General features: G+C 41.6%; 1 protein-coding gene and 1 long non-coding RNA gene across 2 annotated transcripts in view; both read right to left on the bottom strand.

Annotated features, from left to right (window-relative positions):
• Positions 1 to 27,075, bottom strand: part of LOC120019468 (androgen-induced gene 1 protein-like) — a 51,049-nt gene extending 23,974 nt beyond the window's left edge. Inside the window, exons 1-2 of the mRNA XM_038962771.1 lie at positions 26,935 to 27,075; positions 20,560 to 20,715 (exon numbers count right to left, since the gene is read on the bottom strand). Of these exons, the coding sequence (XP_038818699.1) occupies positions 20,560 to 20,715; positions 26,935 to 27,075 (297 nt within the window). The remainder of the gene's footprint in view (positions 1 to 20,559; positions 20,716 to 26,934) is intronic.
• Positions 1,502 to 7,772, bottom strand: LOC120019469. Its single transcript, XR_005472330.1, has 6 exons — positions 7,529 to 7,772; positions 6,517 to 7,195; positions 6,363 to 6,403; positions 6,157 to 6,252; positions 4,087 to 4,213; positions 1,502 to 1,976 (listed from the first exon to the last, which is right to left on the bottom strand). It is a non-coding gene; the product is annotated as an uncharacterized LOC120019469 (long non-coding RNA).
• Positions 27,076 to 27,416: the final 341 nt, after the last annotated feature.

Here is a 27,416-nt window from a genome sequence, read left to right as displayed (position 1 = left end):
ACATACCATTACACATCCAAACGTACAGCACCCTGAGCCATGTCATGGCTCACACCATCCAGCTAGGCACTGTCATACAGTATATCACCCTATATCCCAGTGGGCAAAACCTGGTTGAAAAGATGTCAGTACAATGTTATTTTATGAAAACTTATTCTGGTCGCAAACTGGTTAAAAAAAAAAAAAAAAGTTATGTATTTTTACTGACCAGAATATGATGTCTTTTTCTGACCACCATACGACAAGTGGATTATAATTGTGACCACTATATGATGTGCTATATTACAGTGCCTTCAGGAAGTATTCACACCACTGGAATTTTTCCACATTTTTGTTGTGTTACAGCCTGAATTATGTTGTGTCAATGACTTACACACAATACCCCATAATGTCAAAGTGGAATTATGGTAAATACAATTTAAAAAAAGGAAAGCTGAAATGTATTGAGTCAATAAGTATTCAACCCCTTTGTTATGGCAAGCCTAAATAAGTTCAGCAGTACACATTTTCTTAACAAGTCACATAATACCTCATCTCTGTAGCCCACACATACAATTATCTGTAAATTCAGCCGAGCAGTGAATTTCAAACACAGATTCAACCACAAAGACCAGGGAGGTTTTCCAATGCTTCGCAAAGAAGGGCACCTATTGGTAGATGGGTAAAAAAAAGCATGGTGGTTATTAATTACACTTTGGATGGTGTATCAATACACCCAGTCACTACAAAGATACGGCGTCCTTCCTAAGTCAGAGGAAGGAGAGGAAGGAAACCGCTCAGGGATTTCACCATGAAGACAATGGTGACATTAAAACAGTTAGTTTTCTCTTATCACAGCCATTAAACTCTGAGTATGAATCAACAACATTGTAGTTACTCCACAATACTAACCTAAATGACAGAGTGAAAAGAAGGAAGCCTGTACAGAATGAACATATTATGTTTGTAATATTCAATGTTTGTAATAAGGCACTGAAGTAAAACGGCAAAAAATGTGGCAAAGAAATTAATTTTATGTCCTGAATACAAAGTGTTACATTTGTGGCAAATCACATCACTGAGTACCACTCTTCATATTTTCAAGCATGGTGGTGGCTGCATCATGTTATGGGTATGCTTGTCATCGGCAAAGACTAGACGGAATAGTACAGGCAAAATCCTAGAGGAAAACCTGGTTCAGTCTCCTTTCCAACAGACACGGAGACAAATTCACCTTTCAGCAGGACAATAACCTAAAACACGAAGCCAAATATACACTGGAGTTGCTTACCAAGATGATATTGAATGTTCCTGAGTGGCCTAGTTGCAGTTTTGAAAATCTATGACAACTTGACAGAGCTTGAAAATAATGTGCAAATATTGTACAATCCAGATGTGCAAAGCTCTTAGAGACTTACCCAGGGGTGTGAATACTTATGTAAATTAGATATTTTTGTATTCAATTTTCAATCAATTTGCAAACATTTCTATAAGCATGTTTTCACTTTGTCATTATGGGGTACTGTGTGTAGATAGGTGAGGATTTTAACAACAAAATGGAAAGTCAAGAGTTATGAATACTTTCTGAAGGCACTGTATATACTGGTCATAGATAACACAACCTGAATGACCACCTGATTACAGCTTATTACCTACAGTAAAAAGTATTGCAGAGGATGAAGTTTGATATTGAATACATGGTTCATTACATTTCTATAGGCACCAATTAAATGTTTCAATATACAACATACATCAAGCAATGGCAAAAACTAATATACATCAAAACATTTTGCACATCTGCATACAGTAATTGTTTCATAATTCACCCACAAACATTACATGCATAGAAAAACTGGGACACAGTATATAAAGGCTCATTGTTTTTATTTGATTAATAAGAGTGGTGTGATGGGGTAGATCCTCATGAAGGACCTCTGAGGACAGAAGGCGATCTGGAGCGTAGTGGTCCTCTTGAAGAGTCGTGTGATGGATCAGATCTGCAGTGAACAGAATCAGTACATCATTACTTTATCTATTTGAGATTTTAAAGAAAACTAGAAAATAACATTCCTGAAGAAACTTTGGACACTGACTAAATGTATTTCCATGGTAGGAGTTGAAAAAGTTTGTGGCAGTTATAGATTAGAGGTGTCTTCAAAAAAGAGCAACTTGTACAAAACATTAGGAACATCTGCTCTTTCCATGACATAGCCTGACCAGGTGAATCCATCTGAAAGCAATGATCCCTTATTGGTACACTTCAATCAGTGTAGATGAAGGGGAGGAGACAGATTAAAGGAGGATGTTTAAGCCTTGAGACAATTGAGAAATGGATTGTGCATGTGTGTTATTCCGAGGGTGAATGGGCAAGACAAAAGATTTAAGTGCCTCTGAACGTGATGTAAAGTTGTGATGCACTGACTACAAAGGGAACCACCGCCGAGAGCTGCCCAGTGACACAAGCCTACCAGACGAGCTAAACTACTTCTATGCTCTCTTCGAGTCAAATAACACTAAAACATGCATGATAGCACCAGCTGTTCCAGAAGACTGTGATCACGCTCTCCACAGCCGACGTGAATAATATCTTTAAACAGGTCAACATTCACAAGGCCGCAGGGCCAGACGGATTACCAGGACGTGTACTCCGAACATGCGCTGACCAACTGGCAAGTGTCTTCACTGACATTTTCAACCACTCCCTGTCCGAGTCTGTAATACCAACATGTTTTAAGCAGACCACCATAGTGCCTGTGCCCAAGAACACTAAGGTAACCTGCCTAAATGACTACCGACTCGTAGCTCTCACGTCTGTAGCCATGAAGTGCTTTGAAAGGCTGGTCATGGCTCACATCAACACCATTATCCCAGAAACCCTAGACCCACTCCAATTTGCATACCGCGCCAACAGATCCACAGATGACGCCATCTCTATTGCACTCCACAGTGCCCTTTCCCACCTGGACAAAAATAACACCTATGTGAGAATGCTATTCATTGACTACAGCTCAGCGTTCAATACCATAGTCCCATCAAAGCTCATCAATAAGCTAAGGACCCTGGGACTAAACACCTCCCTCTGCAACTGGATCCTGGATTTCCTGATGATTTGGCATGGGTCCTCAGATCCTCAAAAGGTTCTACAGCTGCACCATCGAGAGCATCCTGACTAGTTGCATCACTGCCTGGTATGGCAACTGCTTGGCCTCTGACCGCAAGGCACTACAGAGGGTAGTGCGAACGGCCCAGTACATCGCTCGGGCCAAGCTTCCTGCCATCCAGGACCTCTATACCAGGCGGTGTCAGAGGAAGGCCCTAAAAATTACCAAAGACTCCAGCCACCCTATTCATAGACTCTTCTCTCTGCTACCGCACGGCAAGCGGTACCGGAGCGCCAAGTCTAGGTTCCAAGAGGCTTCTAAACAGCTTCTACTCCCAAGCCATAAGACTCCTGAACACCTAATCAAATGGCTACCCAGACTATTTGCATTGCCCCCTCTTTTACACCACTGCTACTCTGTTATCATCTATGCATAGTCACTTTAATAACGCTACCTACATGTACATATTACCTCAACTAACCGGGGCCCCGCACATTGACTCTGTACCAGTACCCCCCTGTAAATAGTCTTGCTATTGTTATTTTACTGCTGCTCTTTAATTACTTGTTACTTTTATTTCTTATCCGTATTTTTTTAAACTGCATTTTCGGTTAGGGGCTCATAAGTAAGCATTTCACTGTAAGGTCTACTACACCTGTTGTATTCAGTGCATGTGACTAATAAAATTTGATTTGGAATGGGGTATGGTAGTAGGTGCCAGGTTCACTGGTTTGAATGTGTCAAGAGCTGCAACCCTGCTGGGGTTTTCACACTCAACAGTTTCCTGTATGTATCAAGAATGGTCCACCACCCAAAGGACATCCAGCCAACTTGACACAACTGTGGGAAGCATTGGAGTCAACATGGGCCAGCATCCCTGTGGAATGCTTTCGACACCTTGTAGAGTCCATGCCCCGACGAATTGAGGCTGTTCGGAGGGCAAAAGGGGGTTCAACTCAATATATGGGAAGGTGTTCCTAATATTTTGTATACTCATGGTACATACTTTGTGTCCTCCTCCACCACGACAGTCAGGGGCACATTTTAGGACTTTCCAGAGGGCCCGTAACACATCAACACTTTCCAGAGTAACACATCAACCTCCTGAGTGTTCTGACTTTTCATGACACTTACTGTAAGCATAAAAAGAGAAGAAAATAAATGAACGATTTGGCATAATGTGGGCATGCAGGATATGACAGAACAGTAATACACAGTAAAACTATCTTTAACAGTCAGAATCTACAAAAAAATGTTTCATTAACATTGGTTTCCATCCAACCTTTTTATACAAGTAAAGTACAATTTGGAAAAAAATACTGTATCTCATTTACATACTGTAAGTATTCACACCCCTGAGTCAATACTCTGTAGAAGCACCTTTTGTAGTGATTACAGATGTGAGTCTTTCTGGGTAAGTCTGTAAGAAATTTCCACACTTGGATTGTGCAACATTTGCCCATTATTCTTTTCAAAATTCTTCAAGCTCTGTCAAATTGGTTGTTGATCATTGCTATACAACCATTTTAAGGTCTTGCCATAGATTTTCAAGTAGATTTAACTGAAAATTGTAACTCAGACACTCAGTAACATTCCCTGTCTTCTTGGTAAGCAACTCCATTGTAGATTAGGCCTTGTGTTTTAGGTTATTGTTCTGCTGAAAGGCGAATTCATTCATCTCCCAGTGTCTGGTGGAAAGCAGACAACCAGGTTTTCCTCTAGGATTTTGCCTTTGCTTAGCTCCATTCCATTAATTTGTTTATCCTGAAAAACTCCCCAGTCCTTAACAATTACAAGCATACCCAAAACATGAAGCAGTCACCACTATGCTTGAAAATATGGAGAATGGTAATCAGTGTTGTGTTGTATTTGCCCCAAACATAACACTTGTATTCAGGACAAAAAGTGAATTGCTTTGCCACATTTTTTGCAGTATTATTTTAGTGCCTTATTGCAATCACGATGCATGTTTTGGAATATTTTTATTCTGTACAGGCTTCCTTCTTTTCACTCTGTCATTTAGGTTAGTATTGTGGAGTAACTACAATGTTGATCCATCCTCAGTTTTTTCCTATCACAGCCATTAAACTCTGTAACTGTCATGGTGAAATCCCTGAGTGGTTTCCTTCCTCTCTGACAACTTGAGTTAGGAAGGACGCCTGTATCTTTGTAGTGACTGGGTGTATTTATACACCATCCAAAGTGTAATTAATAACTTCGCCATGCTCAAAGGGGTATTCATTTTTTTTTACCCATCTACCAATAGGTGCAATTCTTTGCAAGGCATTGGAGAACTTCCCTGGTCTCTGGTTAAATCTGTATTTGAAATTCACTGCTCGATTGTGGGACCTTACAGATAATTCTATGTGTGAGGTACAGAGGTGAGGTAGTCATTAAAAAATAATTTTAAACACTATTATTGCACACAGTGAATCCATGCAACGTATTATTCAACTTGTTAAGCACATTTTTACTCCTGAACTCATTTAGGCTTGCTATATCAAAGGGGTTGAATACGTATTGACTTAAGACATTTCAGCTTTTCATTTGTAAAACTTTTGAAAAACAAATTTCTGCTTTGACATTATGGGGTGTAGTGTTTGTAGGCCAGTGCAAAACATCTACATTTAATCCATTTTAAATTCAGGCTATAACACAACAAAATGTGGAAAAAGTCAAGGGGTGTGAATACTTTCTGAAGGCACTGTAGGTAGCCTGCCCACATTGTATCTCCCAGCTGTTGGCTAGAGTGCACATGCCAAGACTAAAGTGGGCACATTCACTATATAAGGCAACATTTGTTGTGACAAAACCATCAGTAGAGTTGAAAATGCAACAGAAACCCATTTAACTTGTATTTCTTATTCGGTACAAGGGAATTTAACCGCAAAAGTTATGTTTACTACGTCATCACGCACAGCCATTCATCACCAAAAAGTAAATTTGATGGAAACTCATCTCTGTTTGGAAAATGTGCATATTGTTTTTATGTGTATTTGCGAATATTCACATGAAAATCTGATGGCATAAACAGCTAGGTTTACGCCAAATGTCTCAACTGCTCATATTTACTTACCAACTACAATGAAGAGCACACACTAGTGGTAGCAAAGGCATGCTTGCTCCTCTGGCCCTTATATTGAAGTGGAATATTAATTCATTGGTCATCAATCTGAAACATTTTAAGAAAAAGGATAGAAAAATGTAACAGTAGTTGGATAATATCTCTAAATGTTTTAAGAATGAGCAAGAGAGAAATGGGAGAAACTTGACATGACTCACCAAGAGAGGTAGGTATCTCTTGAATCAGAACGGTTTTGCACCTGAAAAAAAAAAAAGTTAGTTAAAATAGGATTTTATATGCTTTACAAACTTCTATTATTAGAAGTGGTGCTATTCCAATTTGATCTACTTACAGCAATTTGGATCTACTTACTCAGGCAATCATGGGCAGCTGAATAGCATGTCTCTTGGGGAATCCAGTCTGTGATTTAATGATTTTTTTTTAACGATCATCAGCATAGCTAGTACAAACCTAGCTCTTACAAAGCTGATTAGTAGGAATCAATACACATTGAATATCAGAGTATCAAATAGAGAAAAAAAAAACATTTTCCACCCAAAACTGTCAATGACTATGGGTTTAAGGAGGGGTTGGCCTGCTCTCTCCTATCCCTGGGATGTAGTAGAATAGGTCACTGGTAACAGTGTGTGGCCAAGCACTGCTGTAGAAGCCGTGCATCAGGTCATTGACGTGTTTCAGGAACTTTAAAGACCGAGACAAATCATGATTAACCATTACCTAAGGTCTTCACTAAGTTAGTCAATGTACTTGCTAGGCTAAGTCTATGTTGCCCCTCAGCAATCTGGCAGTCAGGCCGACAGATGGAGAGAGATAGACAGCAAAACATAGGCTATTTAAATGTCTTAGTCAGCAGGCTGGATAACTTCTGTACTCTTTTCCTTTGTTACCGCCTCTATCCTTCTATCCAAGCTGGACTCCACTGGGCACAGACGTTAATACAACGTCTATTCCACGCTGGTTCAACATAATTTCATTTCAATGATGTGGAAACAACGTTGATTCAACCAGTGTGTGCCTTGTGGGAAGATTCCTGCAAAAAAAGAGAATCAAGAATTGAAAAAGGCAGTTGAGAGGTGCAACATGTGAATGAGTGTTGAGGGGGAGAAGGTATGATACATTTTGCTATATTGTCAAATACAAAATACACAAAAATACAAGGATCTCTGATGAATCAAGAAAAACTTTAAATCCATATTGGGGGGGGGGGGGGGGTACACATTTCAAGAATTAGGCTAGCTTGCAATGTCTCACACACACAATCAATGTTTCTTATATGTGTCATCAACTCTCACACACACACACACACTCTCACACACATACATTTACTGTCATTAACTAAACATTTATCAAAATGAAAACTTACCATGTCAATGGAGGATTAGCCAGAGAGATAATGTTAGATAGCTAAAGTTAGCTAGGTAGCGAACCTTTCCTTGACGTTCTTTTCCCCAACAAACCACCGCTTTACGTACAGCAGTAAAACAAGAATGCAGGAGAACAGAGACTACCACTTAGCAGTCAAATATATATATTTTTGTGTACATTGAGAAACTGTCATTCTTTTCCAGCTGCGCTGTTGTGTTGCCCGGTGCTCTGTCCCAACGGCCTTATGGAATGTTGATGCGGAAGCAAGCAGGCTGCCTGCTGCGCGTAGATATCTATTGCTGCACGTGAAGCACAGATTCCAATCCAAGTTTCAGCTGGAACTGATATGCCTACCTCCTTATTTAGCCACCGAAATTAAAATACAATTACTGCCCGCATTATGTTAATTGCTTAAAAGCGTTAAGGGGAATTATTATAGTCATATTTTCAGGATCAAATTCAGGTGCAATCATGTTTGACTAATTAGTGATTCAAATAAATGCGATAAAAATAGGATTTTGTAAATCCTGGTAAATTGTAGTAGGATATTGAAAAAATATGCCTGTGTGTTATTTGTTAAATTCAGATCTTTTTTTGTTAGTCATAATAGAACATCAAAATGGCATACAGTGGACCAGAAGAACATGTGCAGCACAATAAACAGTGCAATTAGCTAACACAGACAAAAGATGACCATAGAAGCCAACACATACAGCAAGTTAGCAGATATCATTAATTAAACATCCAGTATTTCATTGTACTGCAGTCTTACTGAATTTTAACGGCATTGAATTTTTGTAAAGTTATTATTGTGCATGTATATCATGTATATCTATATGCTGGTAACCTAGAAACAATGTTATGGAAATGAATGAGCACTTTTTAATTGGGTGGACTGTAAAACAAAAGCTGCCATGGCCTTTAGTAAAAGCAAAAGCATTTATAGGATTGGATATTCTCTAAATTAGGGACCATCTCTGATAGCTATAGGACCGCAGAGACTGACACAAATTTTAACTTTCAATGACCTAGAAAATTCGATGACCTGGAGGTGAAATATATATATTTATTTATTTTCTATATTGGTATTTCATCCCTTGCTGAATAAAAACCATAAATGGCCCTACTCCTGAAAAAGTTAAATCGGGCCGGATAAACTGAAATGGGCCTGGCTCGAGTACCATTAGCCGGAGCCCAGAGTAATATGATTCTGCCGGACTCGGGAATAGCTCATCCGCACGAAGCCCCCCAAGACTCCATGCCGAGTCCTTCAAGTCTCAAACGGAATAGGCACGAGCCCAGCGTGTTGACTGGGTCCAGTATGCCATGAGACCTTAACCTGCTTTGGTGCGCTCTGCCAGCTGTCGTTTGCCAAATGTTTTGAGCTGAATCATGCAAACCCTGCTGAAAAAGAACATTTACTCCAATTTTAATAATTTTAATGGTTCTAGTGTCTTATATCCAATGGGTGAATGATCCCAAACACTATGTACAGTGCATTAAGAAAGTATTCAGACCCCTTGACTTTTCACATTTTGTTACATTAAAGCCTTATTCTAAAATGGATTAAATTAAACACCCCATAAATGACAAAACAGTTTGAGACATTTTTGGAGAGATTTGGAGAGGCACAAACCTGTCTATATAAGGTCCCACAGTTGACAGTGCATGTCAGAGAAAAAACCAAGCCATGAGGTCGAAAGAATTGTCCGTAGAGCTCCGAGACATGATTGTGTCGAGGCACAGATCTGGGGAAGGGTACCAAAAAATGTTTGCTGCATTGAAGGTCCCCAAGAACACAGTGGCCTCCATCATTCTTAAATAGAATAAGTTTGGAACCACCAAGACTCTTCCTAGAGCTGGCCGCCCGGCCAAACTGAGTAATCGGGGAGAAGGGCCTTGGTCAGGGAGGTGACCAAGAGCCCGATGGTGAATCTGACAGAGTTCCAGAGTTCCTCTGTGGAGATGAACCTTCCAGAAGGACAACCATCTCTGCAGCACTCCACCAATCAGGCCAGATGGAAGCCACTCCTCGGTAAAAGGCACATGACAGCCCACTTGGAGTTTGCCAAAAGGCACCTAAAGACTCTCAGACCATGAGAAACAAGATTCTCCGGTCTGATGAAACCAAGGTTGAACTCTTTGGCCTGAATGCCAAGTGTCACGTCTGGAAGAAACCTGGCACCATCCCTACGGTGAAGCATTGTGGTGGTAGCGTCATGCTGTGGGGATGTTTTCCGGCGGCAGGGACTGGGAGACTAGTCAGGATTGAGGGAAAGATGAACGGAGCAAAGTACAGAGAGATCCTTGATGAAAACCTGCTCCAGAGCACTCAGGTCCTCAGACTGAGGCTAAGGTTCACCTTCCAACATTACAGCAACCCCTTGCACACAGCCATGGCAACGCAGGAGTTGCTTTGGGACAAGTCTCTTAATGTTCTTGAGTGGCCCAGCCAGAGCACGGACTTGAACCCGGTCGAACATCTCTGGAGAGACCTGAAAATGGCTGTGCAGCAATGCTACCCATCCAACCTGACAGAGCTTGAGAGGATCTGCAGAGAAGAATGGGAGAAACTCCCCAAATACAGGTGTGCCAAGCATCATTACATTTTACATTTTAGTCATTTAGCAGACGCTCTTATCCAGAGCGACTTACAGTAGAGTGCATACACATTTTATTACATTTTTACATACTGAGACAAGGATATCCCTACCGGCCAAACCCTCCCTAACCCGGACGACGCTATGCCAATTGTGCGTCGCCCCACGGACCTCCCGGTTGCGGCCGGCTGCGACAGAGCCTGGGCGCGAACCCAGAGACTCTGGTGGCGCAGCTAGCACTGCGATGCAGTGCCCTAGACCACTGCGCCACCCGGGAGGCATCATACCGTAGAAGACTCGAGGTTGTAATCGCTGCCAAAGGTGTTTCAACAAAGTACTGAGTAAAGGGTCTGAATACTTATGTAAATGTGATATTTCTGAAGGGGGGGGGTTATACATTTTGCTAAAATTTAAAAAACCAGTTTTAGCTTTTCCATTGTGTGTAGATTGGTGAGGGAAAACATCAATTTAATCCATTTTAGAATAAGGCTGTAATGTAACAAAATGCAGAAAAAGTCAAGGGGTCTGAATACTTTCCGAATGCACTGTGCATGTTTATGTAGATTGGTGTCTATTAATTGAGTAGCATTAAGATAACTGGACAGTTGTTCAATCAGATTTCAACGAAAAACCATATTTCAACCAAAATAAGATTTATTTTTCATGATGTCAAAAAGACATCATGAAAAAGGTGTCTTCATCTGGTTATAGATGTCCCGACCAGATTTCAACGAGAAAAATACATCTTTATCAGGTCGTATGCCCACTGGGATGTATATCACAGAGAGCTGGAGAAGCTATGGGCCCAGGGGGTCAAATTACCATGAATGTTTACATGCTGCCCATGTTATCCCAAGATAATATAGGTCAAGCTATCCACAAAAGAGATATGCATAATAGCTATGGGTATAATAAAAATACAAATCTAAGTACATTATATTTTCAGTCAAATACAGTATGTTCATAATTTGACAGGCAATGTAATGGTCTATTGGGGTTTTCCAGACCATTTTCCGCCCTCGTTTTATGCCCTCTGGACACGCCATTCACCTCAGGTCATCATATACCCAGGAAATCCACTGGTTCTGTGGCCTGGCTCTTCTCTTGTCTCTCCCTGAGGTTTCCTGCTTGGCCTGGCCTGGGTTGAGCTTGACCCTGCTGCCCCCACAGTCTGCCCCTCTAAGGACCAGTCCTGGAGCACAAAGATGTCAGCCTCTGACCTGAGCACTAGCTATCTCCTTCATCCAGGTTGCCTGGCACTCCGACTAACACCGAGGCGAGCTAGCAATAAAGCCTGCCATGCCGGGTGAGGCGAAGCGAAGCGACAGTTCTGGGGCTAATGTTTTAATATCAGCATACCATAATTAATCCCTAAGAGGTGACTTCTTCGCCGCTCCTTGTCTCTTATCCCGACGCTTCTCCACCAGCCCTGTATGCCTCCTGTAAGAAGGACAGCAGTAAGCTTGTGAGGAGATCAAATGCACAGCAAAAACAAGCATGTTACTGTCGAGTGTACAGGCTTTGAAAAGGGGTGTTTGAAGTTCCAGCTCTGTGGAGTGGAGCAGCTTCCTCGATGAAAGAATTCCAGTTCTGCCTGTAATCCTTCTGATCCAGACAGTTGTAACTGCTCCCGACCCTACCAAACTACCCAACCTATTTATATTAATCGACCTCGATTAGGGATTTGACAGAATCCTGTTTTGCTTCGTACTCACATTATTTAGCTGGATCTACGATTTCCCGTAAGTCTCTTGCCACTGTGGCCAAATAAACAGGCTGCACTACAAGGCCACAGCAAGAAGGCAGGCCTGCTGAATGAAGAGCATTGACTCTGAGGGAGCAGCTTATTACAGACCCTCGAAAGTGAGAAACAGCATTTCTTATTTCCTCTCCGAGGTGCAGAGTGTGAGTAAATGGATTCAGTCTGAGACAGGTAGTTTATTTAGACATTTCACATTTCCACACCCTCAGCCTTTTTAGCTGCATAGGCTCCATGTCGTCAGGCCCGCAGGGAAACCACACCTGGTCCCGCAAGGGGCCTCCAGGCCTGTCCAGGAGCCAAACCATCCACAGCCCAGCCGAGGGGGATGGAATTACCTGGTCTGCCATCTGCGCCTCAGATGGATGCATGTGAAATGTCCCCGCTATTGTGCCCTGATGGCACACTCTCCTCTTTCATCATCATGTGGAGAGGTGGGAAGAATGGAAGGGTGCGCTCGACCCTGCCAGGGATACATTCACACCTGACCAATGCAGGGAGAATACACACATATACACACACACACAAACCAGAGCAGCACGCAGACTACAGATACACACATATTACCATTATCCAGCATCAACGCTAATGGGGGCTCATTTCCCGGCATTAGCTGCGGTGCACATGACATCCATTGTGTGGTGTGTAAACTGAACTGTGTGGCCAACTCTCAGACAGGGGTTGGTGCCAAGTGGCTCATCATATAGCAGCCTCCACTGCTCTGTGACGGTGACGATAAAAGGGTTCTTCAGCTGTCCCCATAGATGAACCCTATGAAGAACCCTTTTTGGTTCTAGGTATAACCCTTTTGGTTCCAGGTAGAAACCTTTACACAGAGGGTATGTGTTTTTTCTAAGAGAGTAGCAACTGGTCCCTAGTTTCTAGGAGGATATCTAAGGAGCAGCGCGTCGTCTCGCTCTCTCCGCTCTGCTGACTCATGTCTTGCAGCCTACCTACGCAGAAGAACACAGGTCACAGCACACATCACATGATCTCTGGTAAGCAGGGCCTGTGATGTATATAACACGCATGTCCCTATTTCAGTATACAATGCCTTTGGAAAGTATTCAGACCCCTTGACTTTTCCCACATTTTGTCACGTTACGTTATTCTAAAATGGATTCAATTAAAAATGTTCCTCATCAATCTACACACAATATCCCATATTAAAGTGAAAACAGGTTTAGACATTTTTGCAAATGTATTAAAATAAAAACAGAAATACCTTATTGACATTAGTATTCAGACCCTTTGCTATGAGACTCGAAATTGAGCTCAGGTGCAACCTGTTTCCATTCATCATCCTTGAGATGTTTCAACAACTTGCATGGAGTCCACCTGTGGTAAATTCAATTGATTGGACATGATTTGGAGAGGCACAAATCTGTCTATAAAAGGTCCCACAGTTGACAGTGCATGTCAGAGCAAACACCAAGCCATGAGGTCGAAGGAATTGTCTGTAGAGCTTCAAGACAGCATTGTGTCGAGGCACAGATCTGGGGAAGGGTACCAAAAAATGTTTGCTGCATTGTAGGTCCCCAAAAACACAGTGGGCTCCATCATTCTTAAATGGAAGAAGTTTGGAACCACCAAGACTCTTCCTAGAGCTGGCCGCCTGGCCAAACTGAGCAATCGGGGGAGAAGAGCCTTTGTCAGGGAGGTGACCAAGAGCCCGTTGGTAAATCTGACAGAGCTCTAGAGTTCTTCTGTGGAGATGGGTGAACCTTCCAGAAGGACAACCATCTCTACAGCACTCCACCAATCAGGCCTTTATTGTAGTGTGGCCAGACAGAAGCCACTCCTCAGTTAAAGGCACATGACTACCCGCTTGGAGTTTACCAAAAGGCACCTAAAGACTCTCAGACCATGAGAAACAAGATTCTCTGGTCTGATAAAATCAAAGATGAACGGCAAAGATGAATGGAGCAAAGTACAGAGAGATCCTTGATGAAAATCTGCTCCAGAGCACTCAGGTCCTCAGACTGAGGTGAAGGCTCACCTTCCAACAGGACAACAACCCTAAGCACACAGCCAAGGCAACGCAGGAGTGGCTTTGGAACAAGTCTCTTAATGTCCTTGAGTGGCCCAGCCAGAGCCCGGACTTGAACCCTATCGAACATCTCTGGAGAGATCTGAAAATAGCTGTGCAGCAACGCTCCCCATCCAACCTGACCTGTAGAGAAGAATGGAAGAAATTCCTCAAGTACAGGTGTGCCAAGCTTGTAGTGTCATACCCAAGAGGACTCAAGGCTTCAACAAAGTACTGAGTAAAGGGTCTGAATACTTATGTACATTTTATGTTTAATTTTTATTTTATTTATATTTCAGCAAAAATGTCTAAAAACCTGTTGTTTGCTTTGTCGTTATGGGGTAGTGTGTGTAGATTGATGAGGGGGGAAAACGATTTAATCCATTTTAGAATAAGGCTGTAACGTAACAAAATGTGGAAACAGTCAAGAGGTCTGAATACTTTCCGAAGGCACTGTAGGTCATGATAAAAATAGATATCATGATGATGACACGACATGCAATGTTCTTCCTTATTACACAGTTACTAAGCCAAAGTTAGTACAAATTAAATTATTTCCCTCTCTTTTGGCTTGAGGCCTGGAAGAAAAACGGTATACTAGCAACCAGTACCTTTCCACTATAATTCAAATATTTACCCAGTACTTTATAAATGCACATCCCTGTATGAACCCCTCAGCACCTGCTGCCTGGGCACCCTGGCACCTCACCAACACCACCTCACTATATAAAACTAAAACATCACCTCTCCCTGCTAACAGGAAAAGAGGCAGCAGCAAAGACCCAATTTAAATATTTTCCGAGTAATTATCAGATGGCCATCACGGACACAAGGGCATATAAAAGTAAGACAAACATGCAGTGTTTCCTTTTTCTCCCAGGGCTCAGCCCTCTGGTCCTGCTACTCGCTGCCCGTTACCTCCAAGGCCACGGCATGACACCCGGCCAGATAGATGACTTGGCATTTGCAAAGCAAATGGGCCGTGCTGCATCCAAGACAATGTGTGTCGGTGTCCCTACTAGGCTTATGCAAAGGCCCTCCCAGAGGATAGTGCAGTCCAGGATAGGCCACAGGCAGCAGTATGCAGCAGGGAAAGAATGCAGTGTCCACTAACTCAGACGGAAGGCTAGCTAGGGGACTTTTCCTTTCCATCAGCCTTGCTGTTTCACCTGCGAGGTGTGAGACAACCCTAGATTTGGCTGACCTACATATAGACTAAAGACTAGCATTTGTCTGGCGAGGTAGGAGGAAAACAGACACTTGTTTATTAGGTCTGGAGTTGTTGAGTTTGTTCTATTTCTCATATACAGGTAACTGCCAAAATAATGGAAACATTTGAGTAAATGAGGGATACAAAGTATATTGAAATCAGGTGCTTCAACACAGGTGTGGTTCCTGAGTTAATTAAGCAATTAACATCCCATCATGCTTAGGATCATGTATAAAAATGCTGGGCAAGCCATTATTTTGGCTACCATACTATTCACCCATAGGATGACAATTCCCCCATCCACAGGGCACGAATGGTCAATGAATGGTTTGATGAGCATGAAAACGATGTAAACCATGTGCCATGGCCGTCTCAGTCACCAGATCTTAACCCAATTGAACACTTATGTGAGATTTTGGAGCGGTGCTCCAAATGATGGAATTTCTCGTGGAAGAATGGGGGTGCCGCACTAGGCTGCGGTGCGTTCTGTGTACTGCATGCGTTCAATATTTTCAACTCGTGCATTGTTTTACCGTGCAGTAGTACAAACAGAAGTACTGTACAGTCACAGACTCGAACTAGCTAGCTTTTAGCTAGTTGAAAAGCGAAGCATATGTGTCAATTACGGAAAATGCGAGATATGGAATAGCCCAGCGGCAACCGCCCAACTATATGTACACCCGACCCTAATCCGCAGATATAGAAAATGCGCTGTAGGCTACAGTCAGACGGCAGAATTATTTTTTGACAGGGGGTGCAGGATGTTTTTGATTTACAGTGCATTTGGAAAGTATTCAGATCACTTGACTTTTTCTACATTTTGTTACGTTACAGCCTTATTCTTTTTTCCTCCTTTTTTTCACTGCACAGCTATTTTCAGGTCTCTCCAGAGATGTTCAAGTCTGGGCTCTGGCTGGGCCACTCAAGGACATTCAGAGACTTGTCCCAAAGCCCCTCCTGCGTTGTCTTGGCTGTGTGCTTAGGGTTGTTGTCCTGTTGGAAGGTGAACCTTTGCCCCATTATGAGGTCCTGAGCCCATGGAGCAGCTTTTCATCAAAGATCTCGCTGTACTTTGATCCGTTCATCTTTCCCTCGATCCGGACTAGTTTCCCAGTCCCTGACGCTTGGTATTCAGGACAAATAGTTCAATCTTGGTTTCATCACACCAGAGAATCTTGTTTCTCATGGTCTGAGAGTCTTTTAAGTGCCTTTTGGCAAACTCAAAGCGGGCTGTCATGTGCCTTTCACTGAGTGGCCACTCTACCATAAAGACCTGATTGGTGGAATGCTGCAGAGATGGTTGTCCTTCTTTAAGGTTCTCCCACCTCCACTGAGGAACTCTGGAGCTCTGTCAGAGTGACCATCGGGTTCTTGGTCACCTCCCTGACCAAGGCCCTTCTCCCCGATTGCTCAGTTTGGCTGGGCGGCCAGCTCTACGAAGAGTCTTCAAACTTCTTCCATTTAAGAAGGATGGAGACCACTGTATTCTTGGGGACCTTCAATGCTGCAGACATTTTTTGGTAACCTGGCCCAGATCTGTGCCTCAACACAATCCTGTCTCGGAGCTCTACGGATAATTCCTTCGACCTCATGGCTTGGTTTTTCCTGTGACATGCACTGTCAACAGTGGGACCTTTATATAGACAGGTTTGTGCCTTTCCAAATTATGTCCAATCAATTGAAATTACCACAAGTGGACTCCAATCAAGTTGTAGAAACATCTCAAGGATGATCAATGTAAACAGGATGCACCTGTGCTCAATTTCGAGTCTCATAGCAAAGGGTCTGAATACTTATGTAAATATGGTTTCTGTTTTTTTATTTTTAATACATTTGCAAACATTTCTAAAAATCTATTTTTGCTTAGTCATTGTGAGGTATTGTGTGTAGATTGATGAGGGAAAATAATAATATAATCTATTTTTTACAAGGCTGTAACATAACAAGATTTGGAAAAAGGGAAGGGGTCTGAATACTTTCCGAATGCACTGTAGATAGCATATGTTTCTGCTTATAATTTCCGACATTTTAGTATGGCTATTTGTTAGTCAACTTATCTATACTGTAATTAGATACATGCAGCTTCTCTTCTGTCATACGTTGTCCTAGAAACGATATAAACCTTTGCTCATCAATCGATAGAATGAATGCTTCAATCAAGTTCTCTGTCAACTCTTCTTCTTTCGCCCAGAAAATGCAACAACTCTAAAAAAAAAACTGGAAAGATTTTCTGTGCAAAATTTCCAAATGACATGTTTGACCAGTTGTCTATGGTGCATGTACTTTGTAGGTACCTGAGCTGAGCCATACAGGAGAATAGGAATCTACTGTACCACCCAACTACCAGATTAGAGGGGGCAATGTCGCCTGTTTTTTGTCTCCCCACGTTGGTTTTGAAATCACCATCACCCACTAATTAACTATTCATTTTTACAGATTAAGTGTTTGAGCTAGTAATGTACAGGGGAGTAGTGCTGCCCTCACTTTTTTCAATTTGAGAATACACGGAGCTGATAAAACTATTTCTGGAAAATGAATTATAAATGATATTTAATTACCACTAAAACTCCATGAAAAACGATAGAATGACAAACCAAATAAATATGTATAGCAGCCTAGAGGTGAATGGTGGTTTGTCCCCTGTCTTCTCTCTGGCGGTGGTGAGAATGAGGAAAAATTATAGGCTGTGTGTGCACTGTGGAAGCCCGTCGGCTTGACCACTATGGCCAATCAGAACGTTGACAAAAAATACAAATTCACTGTGTGTCTGCCTTGATGTTCACAAAAACGGACCCCTCTTGCGCAGTGGAACCCAGAACAATATGCGACCTTCTGCCGAGGACACCCAAACCTGTCTGGAAGTTGCTGTAGCCCTGCTGTGGATCTTTAACCTATATTGACTATTGGTTGAGATGCAGGGCCTGTTCTAGCTTAGTATGACAGTGGGAATGTGAATTGTAAATTGGGCCAAGTTGGAGGTAACAATGCATTAAGCTTCTAGTTTATTGAGATGCATGAATACGCCACACCAAAATATTGATTTTATGGCTGTCATAATGAATTTCCTGTAATTCTATGTAGTAATGGTTCATGTTCACTACTTGGTCAATTGATTTGATAGCATGTTTAATCTATGCAAATAAATTCTATGAAGTGATAGTTCACCTCTGTTTTATTCTGTAATAGGGTATATTGTAACCATGGGTTTAAGCTAATCAAATCAAAGTTTATTTATGATGCAGTGTGTAAGCTACACAATACAATGAAAATGCCTACATGCAATAAAGCTCTCCTCGCAAACAGTGTAATGATATTAAGCTATATGTATTTTTATTTACATTAGGCTATAGCCTACAAATAGCTATACCACATAGTCACAGGTCTATTAGGCAATAGGCCTACTGCAAATTATTGTTTCTCCTGAACTGGCCAAATGGCAGCGCTATCCTTCAGCACCACAAGTTGGTTCAACTTCTTTAACATCATTACGCAATCCTGGCGCTGTCCTTTCAGCACCACGAAGGGCGCTCCAATCGTTTAAAATAACACTCATCAAGATCTGTTGCCTACGCCTAATAGTCCTCATCACTTATTATTATTATCATCATTACAGAAGATCATCACTTCTCACAATGGTGCTCGTTTAGTAAAGTTAGATCAAAGCTGAATCAATGTCTCGCAAGATCACATAACGATGAATTAGAATTTAATATAACAGAACCAGATATAATACCATAGCATAGGCCTTTAACGTTTACTGTTCCACCAAGAACACCTCTTCATTTCTGAGATTTCAGGATGGTTAGCTGAAGCTGAATAGTCTGACAAAAAAATATAATGTGCCAAAACTGTGCCACTAGACAGGACATATGGTTTGATTGAAACAACATACAAGAAAGGCTAATAGTTTGTTAACACCGTCTGCTCTAATTCGCTCATGAAACAGTCATTCAAGAAGATCTAAATGCATATTCCCATGAAACGAATTGAGATCAATCAAATTATTAACATGGAGATGCAGTTTGGAAGTTTCACTTGTAAAACGTGAAGAATTCTATTTTACGATGGACAGTGATGATGGCCTATTTAGAAATTAGGTAGCCTATGCCTAACTTGGTGTTTGAGGGTATTACAAATAGAACATTTTCTTGAGACAATATGTGTGGGCACATGCAGACGTTGCTATCGAAGGAGCATATGCATTTTCTATAATGATAGGCTATTAAATTGGCTACATCTGTCTGTACAAACTTTTAGGAAATTATGACAAATTTTAAAAAGCTCTTCCTCACCTAAAAAAATAGCACTACACCACTGGTAATATATCAATAATTATCGTTTCCAAATTAGCTATGACATAGTCAGGCACAACTTTGGATTTCACCCCCATCTCAATGGTTTTGACCATTTAGAAGTATTTACGGAGATGCTCTCTTCTTTCATTATGGCCATACAGTGCACCTCGCAAAAGTGATTGCTCGTTATGAAATGATTCACTTTACCGTATATATCTAAAAATGAACATATACAACAATTGTTTAAAGCAAAACTACCAAAACTATTGCTGAACCTGAACAATCAAAATAACAGCTATTGTAAGCCCTGTTCAGCAGGTAGGCTATAGCCAGATGAGAGTTGTCTCTGGTAGTTTACTTTAATTCTGGTAAAACACCATTTTCAATGGCTCATAGATAACAATAACCTAGCAAATGACTTAGGTTGTCACAACTAATAAAGTGTAATACCACACAAGCCATTTTAGCATTTGAATGCTGAAGGTGCAGATGGGCAAGATCAGGAACAGGCCGCCTACCTCGCATTGGTCAGCGTGTGACGCTGGGCACAGTGCGCAATTTGACTAGGCTCCTGATATTGTCTGGTGTTAGGCACGCAGAATGACTTGTAGATCAATGAATGTCAACACAGTTACATGCATTTCACCACTGAAACAGAAGAAGCATCATTTGTCACAAAAGATGAGGTATTGTTTAGAAAGAATGTAATATGAAGCAAAAAAAAACTGAACTGGTGATTAGTAAGGTTTGAATTGGTGACGTGCATCTTAAACAATTGAATCGGGTGAATCGTTACGTCGCTAATTCGGGTGCATCTGTTTGTTCAAATATCTTAATTTTACCCATGAATAATGCTTGAAAAGGCAATGAGAATGGAAGCATCTGTTTTGTTGTGGATCTGTGGTTTCAAGTATCTAGACAGTCAGAGTAAGAAACGCAGTTATTTACAATGTAGAACATTCAGTGTCTTTTGCTCATTTCTCCTTGAATTAACTTTCAGATTTTGTGCTATATCCTAGTCCCAGATCTGTTTGTGCTATACACCAATGGTCGTTGAGTTGGCGATATACCACAAACAGATCTGAGAGCAGACTCCAATGCCCTAGGCCTCGCGTTGTGTTGTGACTACTACTTACCACTCCAACAGGGAAGGCCAGCACGGCCATCATCCAGTCCCTCAGGCCAATGAGCTTCCTAAGCTGCCTCTCCTGCTCCTGGCTCTCACTGCCCTTGGTCAGCAGGCTGGAGAGGTCTGTCAGCACACACACGCCAAAGAACACTGCCTGGATAACCTAGAACAGGGGAGGAGAAGACACATGTAGATCACATCATGTGTACTTCAAGACAGATCAGCCACACAGAGTACATAATAGTTAGTGCATTTTTTAAAGTATAGCTGCTCCAGGAGTTGTCACAAAAAAGCATTCACCGGTACTTTAGTATACTTTTTAGCCAGTAATTCTGAAAGTAGCGCCCACGAGCCAAAAGTAGTTCTCAAATTATAGATATGTGCACCACACCATTGCTCTCCCTTTCGCTCTACTGTGTGTGCATCTTGCTAGCTGTACCTCAAATGGCAAGGGGCTGAAGCTCATTGGCTAGAAATAATTGCTAAAGGCTGGCCTACGTGGGGAGAAACAGCTGATTTCGAGTCGGGAGACAGATGCAGGAATGCGTAATATTTTTTTTTATTAAACCCAAATTACGGCGTGCAGTGTAAAGGCACCGGGACGAAGAGCAAACAAAATAACAAAACACAGGGTAGAAACCGAAAACAAAAGAGCGAGGAGTACCTCGAATAAATAACACTAGCGCACAATGATTAACACACAGGACGAGACCGTAATCTGCGCAATCCACAAAGGCACGAAAGCCAAAACACACAGCATAGGTACTCACACGCACCAACGGACATTGTAACAATAATGGACAGCCCAATGGAAACCAAAGGCCACACTTATACAGGTACTAATCAGTGGGAATAGGGGGCAGGTGTGCATAATGAAAGTTCCGGAGGGATCTGCACCAGCAGCGCAACGACACCGGCCTCGAGGACGGTCGGACGGACCGGTTGTGGCAGCGTCAGACGGGCCAGTTGTGGCGAAGTCGGAAAACCCAGTTGCAGCTGCCGAAGGCCCGGCAGCGCCGGACGGACCAGTCGCAGCGTCGTTTGGGGCCATTCCTGCTGTCTCCCTTTAAGGTCCATTATTCTGTCACGTTGGCATGAAGGATCGGGAGACAGAAGCAGGAATGCGTAATAAGGTTTTTTATTACACCCAAAATTACGGCGTGCCGTGTAAAGGCACGGGGACGAAGACCAAACAAACACGTACACAAAACACAGGGTTGAAACCCAAACAAAAGAGCGAGGAGTACCTCGAATAAATAACACAAACGCACAATGATTAACACACGGGACGAGACCCGTAATCATCTGCGCAATCCACAATGGCACGAAAGCCAAAACACACAGCACAGGTACTCACACGACCAACGGACATAATAACAATAATCAACAGCACCATGGTGAACAAAAGGCCTATATATACAAATACAATCAGTGGGAATAGGGGCCAGGTGTGCGCAATTAAAGTTCCGGAGGGATCCGTGACACTAATTGAGGTAAAACGGTAATTCTGCTCATAAATTATGCATGTATGAAATACACATTGACACATCCCGTCCAAAGCGGAAGGTTTAAAAAATACTTACAAGTCGCCAAAGTACCAAAGCATGTCTTTGAAGCTGCAATATGTAACTTTTTGGGCGACCTGACCAAATTCACATAGAAATGTGAGTTATAGATTTGTCATTCTCATTGAAAACAAGTCTAAGAAGTGGTAGATCTGTTCACTGTGCTCTATTTCTATGCTTCCCGTTCTTAGGTTTTGTTTTTGAGTCTTTTACTTTCGGTTTTGTACACCAGCTTCAAACAGCTGAAAGAAAATACTATATTTTTGGTGTAATGAAAATAAATTTCACAGCGGTTTAGATGGTACAATGATTCTCTACCCGATCCATTGCTTGTTTTGTCACATAAACTGAAGTTAGGCAAACTATTTGAATTTTAGCAACCAGGAAATGGTTGATAATTTTGGGTCACAAAATCAGTAGTTCCTCATCTCTCAAGAGCACAGTAGCTTCAAATATTTATATCACATTATATTCATGAAAAACATAGTAATCCTTAAAAAAATATCTACAATACATTAATACAGTGAGCTCCAAAAGAGTTGGGAAAGTGATCATTTGTTTTGCCTCTGTACTCCAGCACTTCAAATATGAAATGATACAATGACTATGAGGTTAAAGTGTAGACTGTCAGCTTTAATTTGAGGGTATTTTCATCCATATCGGGTGAACTGTATATAAATTACAGCACTTTTTGCACATAGTCCCCACATTTTAGAGGAACAAAAGTATTGGGACAAATGGACTTATATGTGTATTAAAGTAGTAGAAATTTAAGTATTTGGTCACATATTCATAGCATGCAATGACTACATAAAGCTTGTGACGCTACAAACTTGTTGGATGCATTTGCTGTTTGTTTTAGTTGTGTTTCAGATTATGTTGTGCCCGATAGAATTTAATGGTAAATAATGTATTGTATAATTTTGGAGTTACTTTTATTGTAAATAAGAAGAGAATATGTTTCTAAACACTTCTACATTCATGTGGATGCGCCAATGATTATAGATAATCGTGAATGAACCGTGAATAATGATGAGCGAGAAAGTTACAGACGCACAAATATCATACCCCAAGACATGTTAACCCCTCACCATTACAATAACAGGGCAGGTTAGCAGTTTTTGGAGGGGGTATGATATTTGTGCATCTGTAGTCATTGCGTGCTATGAATATGGGACCAAATACTTAACTTTTTACTACTTTAATACACATATAAGTTAATTTCCCCCAATTATTTTGGTCCCCTAAAATGGGGGACTATACACAAAAGGTGAATTTCCTAACAGTTCATCCGATATGGATGAAAATACCGTCAAAGGAAAGCTGACAGTCTGCACTTTAACCTCATAGTCATTGTATCATTTCATATCCAAAGTGCTGAAGTATAGAGCCAAAACAACAACAAATGTGTCACTGTCCCAATACTTTTGGAGCTCAATGTACAGAATGTATATCACAAAGGAGTTCAATTGAGGTGTTCTCTAAAATACGATGAATATTCATGTAAAGTATAGAGATAAATACAAAAATGGAGATAGATACATTCATAGTGGGTATTTTATATTTAAATAAGCATTATATAACAACTGAACAATTGCATAAACCCCATCCTGTCAATGTCTATCCCCTTAAGCTAGCATATGTGATTTTGTGTGAGTCTAAGAGCAGTCTGTGGCAGTGGTGGAGATTATTAATGCATTAAATTAAGAGCAAGAGAACATAACAGGGTGTCTTTATCTCCACAGCAAAAATCCAACAGACTGGAAAGTGTGACTTTAATTCTCATTAATTCACTGTTTAATTCAGGATTCCAGGAACCCACATCTTTTTGGTCAGAAAATTGCCTCGCAAAACTTGGTTTGAGGACAGGGTAGTGCCCAGCAACGGCATTAGTATGACACCTAGCTAACACGCAAGACAGGTATTTAATTTCTCAGTTCTTAGTTGTCTTTATATCTTCTACTTCGTTTTTTGCCTCCGTAACAGCATGTTAGCCTGAGGCTATGCTAAAAACGAATGCCTTCCAGGTCTCTTTCACTAAGATCAAATGCAACGGGTTTGGAAAACAGAGCTCTCACAGGGAATGAATGCCAATTGCTAAGCATAAAACCCTTTACTAGCTCTACAGGCTCTTTTCCCTGCCCTGTATCGCAGGCACTTAGGAGCAACCACAGTAATTCCTGGACTGGAGCTCAAGTCATAAAGTGTTGCTCCACACAACTCAAATGTATACAGCTGGGCCAGAGGGAATCTGGGAAGGAGAAATGGAAGCTGCATGAACAAGAGTGAGCCAGTTTATCTTTACAACAGCTATAGGAGTTATGACGCACGTACAATACAATAATTACAAGCCTGAACATATCCTGTGTATTAACTATATTACATTAGAGAAGAGCATTAAGGAAACATCAGTTAGCCATTTATAGAATAATGGGAAGTAATGTAATGTATATAGGAACCTAATTACCTCCACAGTTAGCAGAGGCTGACAGGAGAGTACAGTAGTGCATCGTTCCTTAGTTAACGTAGACATTAGGTACTGTCCTACACTCCCCCTATCCCTCTTTACACGTGCTGTGTAGCGTGCTGGCCAGAGACAGAGAGGGAGAGCTGGACTGGATGCTCCAGAGACGGTGACAGACTTCATATGTACTAAAGAGCCAGACAGAATATCTCTCTGTCCACACCTGCCCCACTCTAAGCATCACCTGACACTCTGACTCTGTGGGGCAAGGCAAGGGGGTTCTGCACTGTCACCGCAGTTATCGGATGCTACTTATGTGCGTGATACTACTTATGTGTGTGCATGTGACACATAACATAGAGTAGATGATACTTGCTCTATAAGGTTACTTACTTGGCTTAAAACTGATAAGTTTAACTAACAACTTGGAAGTGAGAGAACAATTTAAACCAAAGGTATGACCCAAACAGACGTTCAGTTTCACAATCTGTCTGCTAGGCGCCTCACTTTTTATCCGAAGAAGGCACTATGTTAAACCACAGCGAGACTTTTCAGATCATTTGATTCCTCCAAACACAGGGGTTAGAGGTTTCGTTCTGTCTATTGATTGATGTGGACAAAGGCCAGCTGTCACTGGTGGTATAACCCCACGTGACAGCCCTGTGTTCTCCTCCTAATGTATCCCCCTGATGGAAACCCAAATCTGAACCAAACACTCAATAATGGATGACTGAGTCCCAATGAAAACCTATCTACAGGTTAAAATCACAGCAAGGTAAGTGAAGTGTTACAGAATGAGTGTTGACAGATCCATGGATGACAGGCCTACAGCTTGTCTCTAGAGTTTCCCATTCCCCCTTGGAAAGGTCTGGTTCGTTGCACAACAGCCTGCGAGTGAGTGGCATGTCTTATTGTGGATAGAGATTGTGCTGTGATAACATGTTTTTGTTGTCTGTTCCAATAACTTCTCCATATAGCAACCACTCTAACTGGTAAGATGACTCAATCATGATGAACATTTAGAATAAGAAATGCTTAAAGCAATTGTAATCCTTACCAATAATCAAACCAGTTATTCAAAAGGCCTGTACATACTGTAGCTGTTTCATGTCAAACTGAATATATTTCCACCTCTGAGTCACTTCATGTTAGCTTATTTTCATCATGGCAATTTTGTATGAGCTAAAACAGAGCATATACCTTTGTCTAAGTATTCCTGAGAAGAAGAAAAAAACATATTGATGCCAGAATGAGATGATCCATTATAATGGGAAGAGACATTGTACAATTGAATTACAGTAAATAGGAAGCAAAATAGAGGAGCCAATTGAAGGACTATTCCTGGAATTTGCATATTGACTTCATATTGTCATTTTTCTTATTACTGCAGGATCATGATTAAAGATGGAATATTGAACGCACGACAGTCTCTCTCTCACACACACACACACTCTCACACACACACACACACACACTCTCTCTTTTGCTCTCACACACACACACACTCTCTCTCTCACAAACACATACTCTCTCACACACTTTGTTGTGTCAGGATTTATGATAGGCAAAATAAATAGCTATTGTAATGCACAATAACAAAACATTTTATTGCTGTTATTGCATTTAACGCTATTGCCATAACACTAGTAGTAAAATAGTTCAGCAGTGGGCTTCTAATGTGGAAAACATGAGTCATTGGTAAAAAAATTGGCTGGCCCAATAAAAGTGTGTGCTTTGTGTGCTTTGTGTGTGTGTGTGTCTGCAGTAGTAGTAAAGCTGAAAATGACAATTAATTTCAGAAAACAAAAGTACAACTGCTCCTAGAAAAAAAGACAAGCAAAACAGAAAGAGCGATAAAGAAAACATCCTGGGTGTTTCCATACAATATGCTTTACTACCCAAACCACATTCTGTTAAAATGACGGCTGTGTGATAATATAACAGGGGAATCATTTGAGCTCGGGACCTTGTTATCTTAATAACATCATCTCGGTTACCCACGGGGCACCGCTGGCTGCTTAATTGTGATTCATGATATGATTACAATGTTGCAACAGAAGGCAAACCGCTTGCGCGCATCAGCAGCAGCCGAGAAGAGAGGGGCACTTTTTAGTGGGTGTGAGCTTTTTCGGTCTAACACGTGCCCAAAAATGTGAGGAATCCGTATTAACGCTGGAAAAAACAAAACATATTGTAGCGGACATCATAATAAGACATGTTAGGCCCGTTTCGCAACCGAGGGTGGGCGGTATCAACAACTGGAGGTAGGTCACTGACCGTCTGTAGCATACCATACTATGACGTGCTACCATTTCTGACCAGGCGCCGTTCTAGAGAACAATATTACACTTACCAGGTCTATGAATGTTAAAAACTTCCAGCTACCGCCGTATGTTTGATGCGCGGGCATGTCAATTGCTTTATAATTGCAGAGGATGGAGAAATAGGACAGGAGGATGGCTACCCTTAGCACCTGAGATGGGATGAGCGCCATGTTTTTTTCCCCTGTTTCCTTGTCTCGTCTCCTGCTTTATCCTCCTGACAGAGCGACGCTGCTATGGGTCTCGCACAGAGCATGGGGGTCGTTGCCTCGGAGAAGGGATGCAGACAGAGAGGAGGGTGCGTACGAGTTGTGCGCGCAGAGCGTGAGGGAAGGGAGGAGGGAGGAGGGGTGTTGCCATAGAAACAGAGAACTCAGCCTCTCATAGATGTGGAGAGGCCAGACCACCGCGTGATGCTCTGCATGCATAAAGAGGCCCCTTCAATGATGTCTTCATAGTCTAGTGAATGGTGTAGGCTAGCTAAGATGTGTACAATAATATTATAACCAGAAAT

This window comes from Salvelinus namaycush, chromosome 24, assembly GCF_016432855.1.
Source record: "Salvelinus namaycush isolate Seneca chromosome 24, SaNama_1.0, whole genome shotgun sequence".
NCBI lineage: Eukaryota > Metazoa > Chordata > Actinopteri > Salmoniformes > Salmonidae > Salvelinus > Salvelinus namaycush.
Note: the sequence above shows the minus strand (reverse complement) of the source record. Positions and strands in the feature narration are given on the sequence as shown.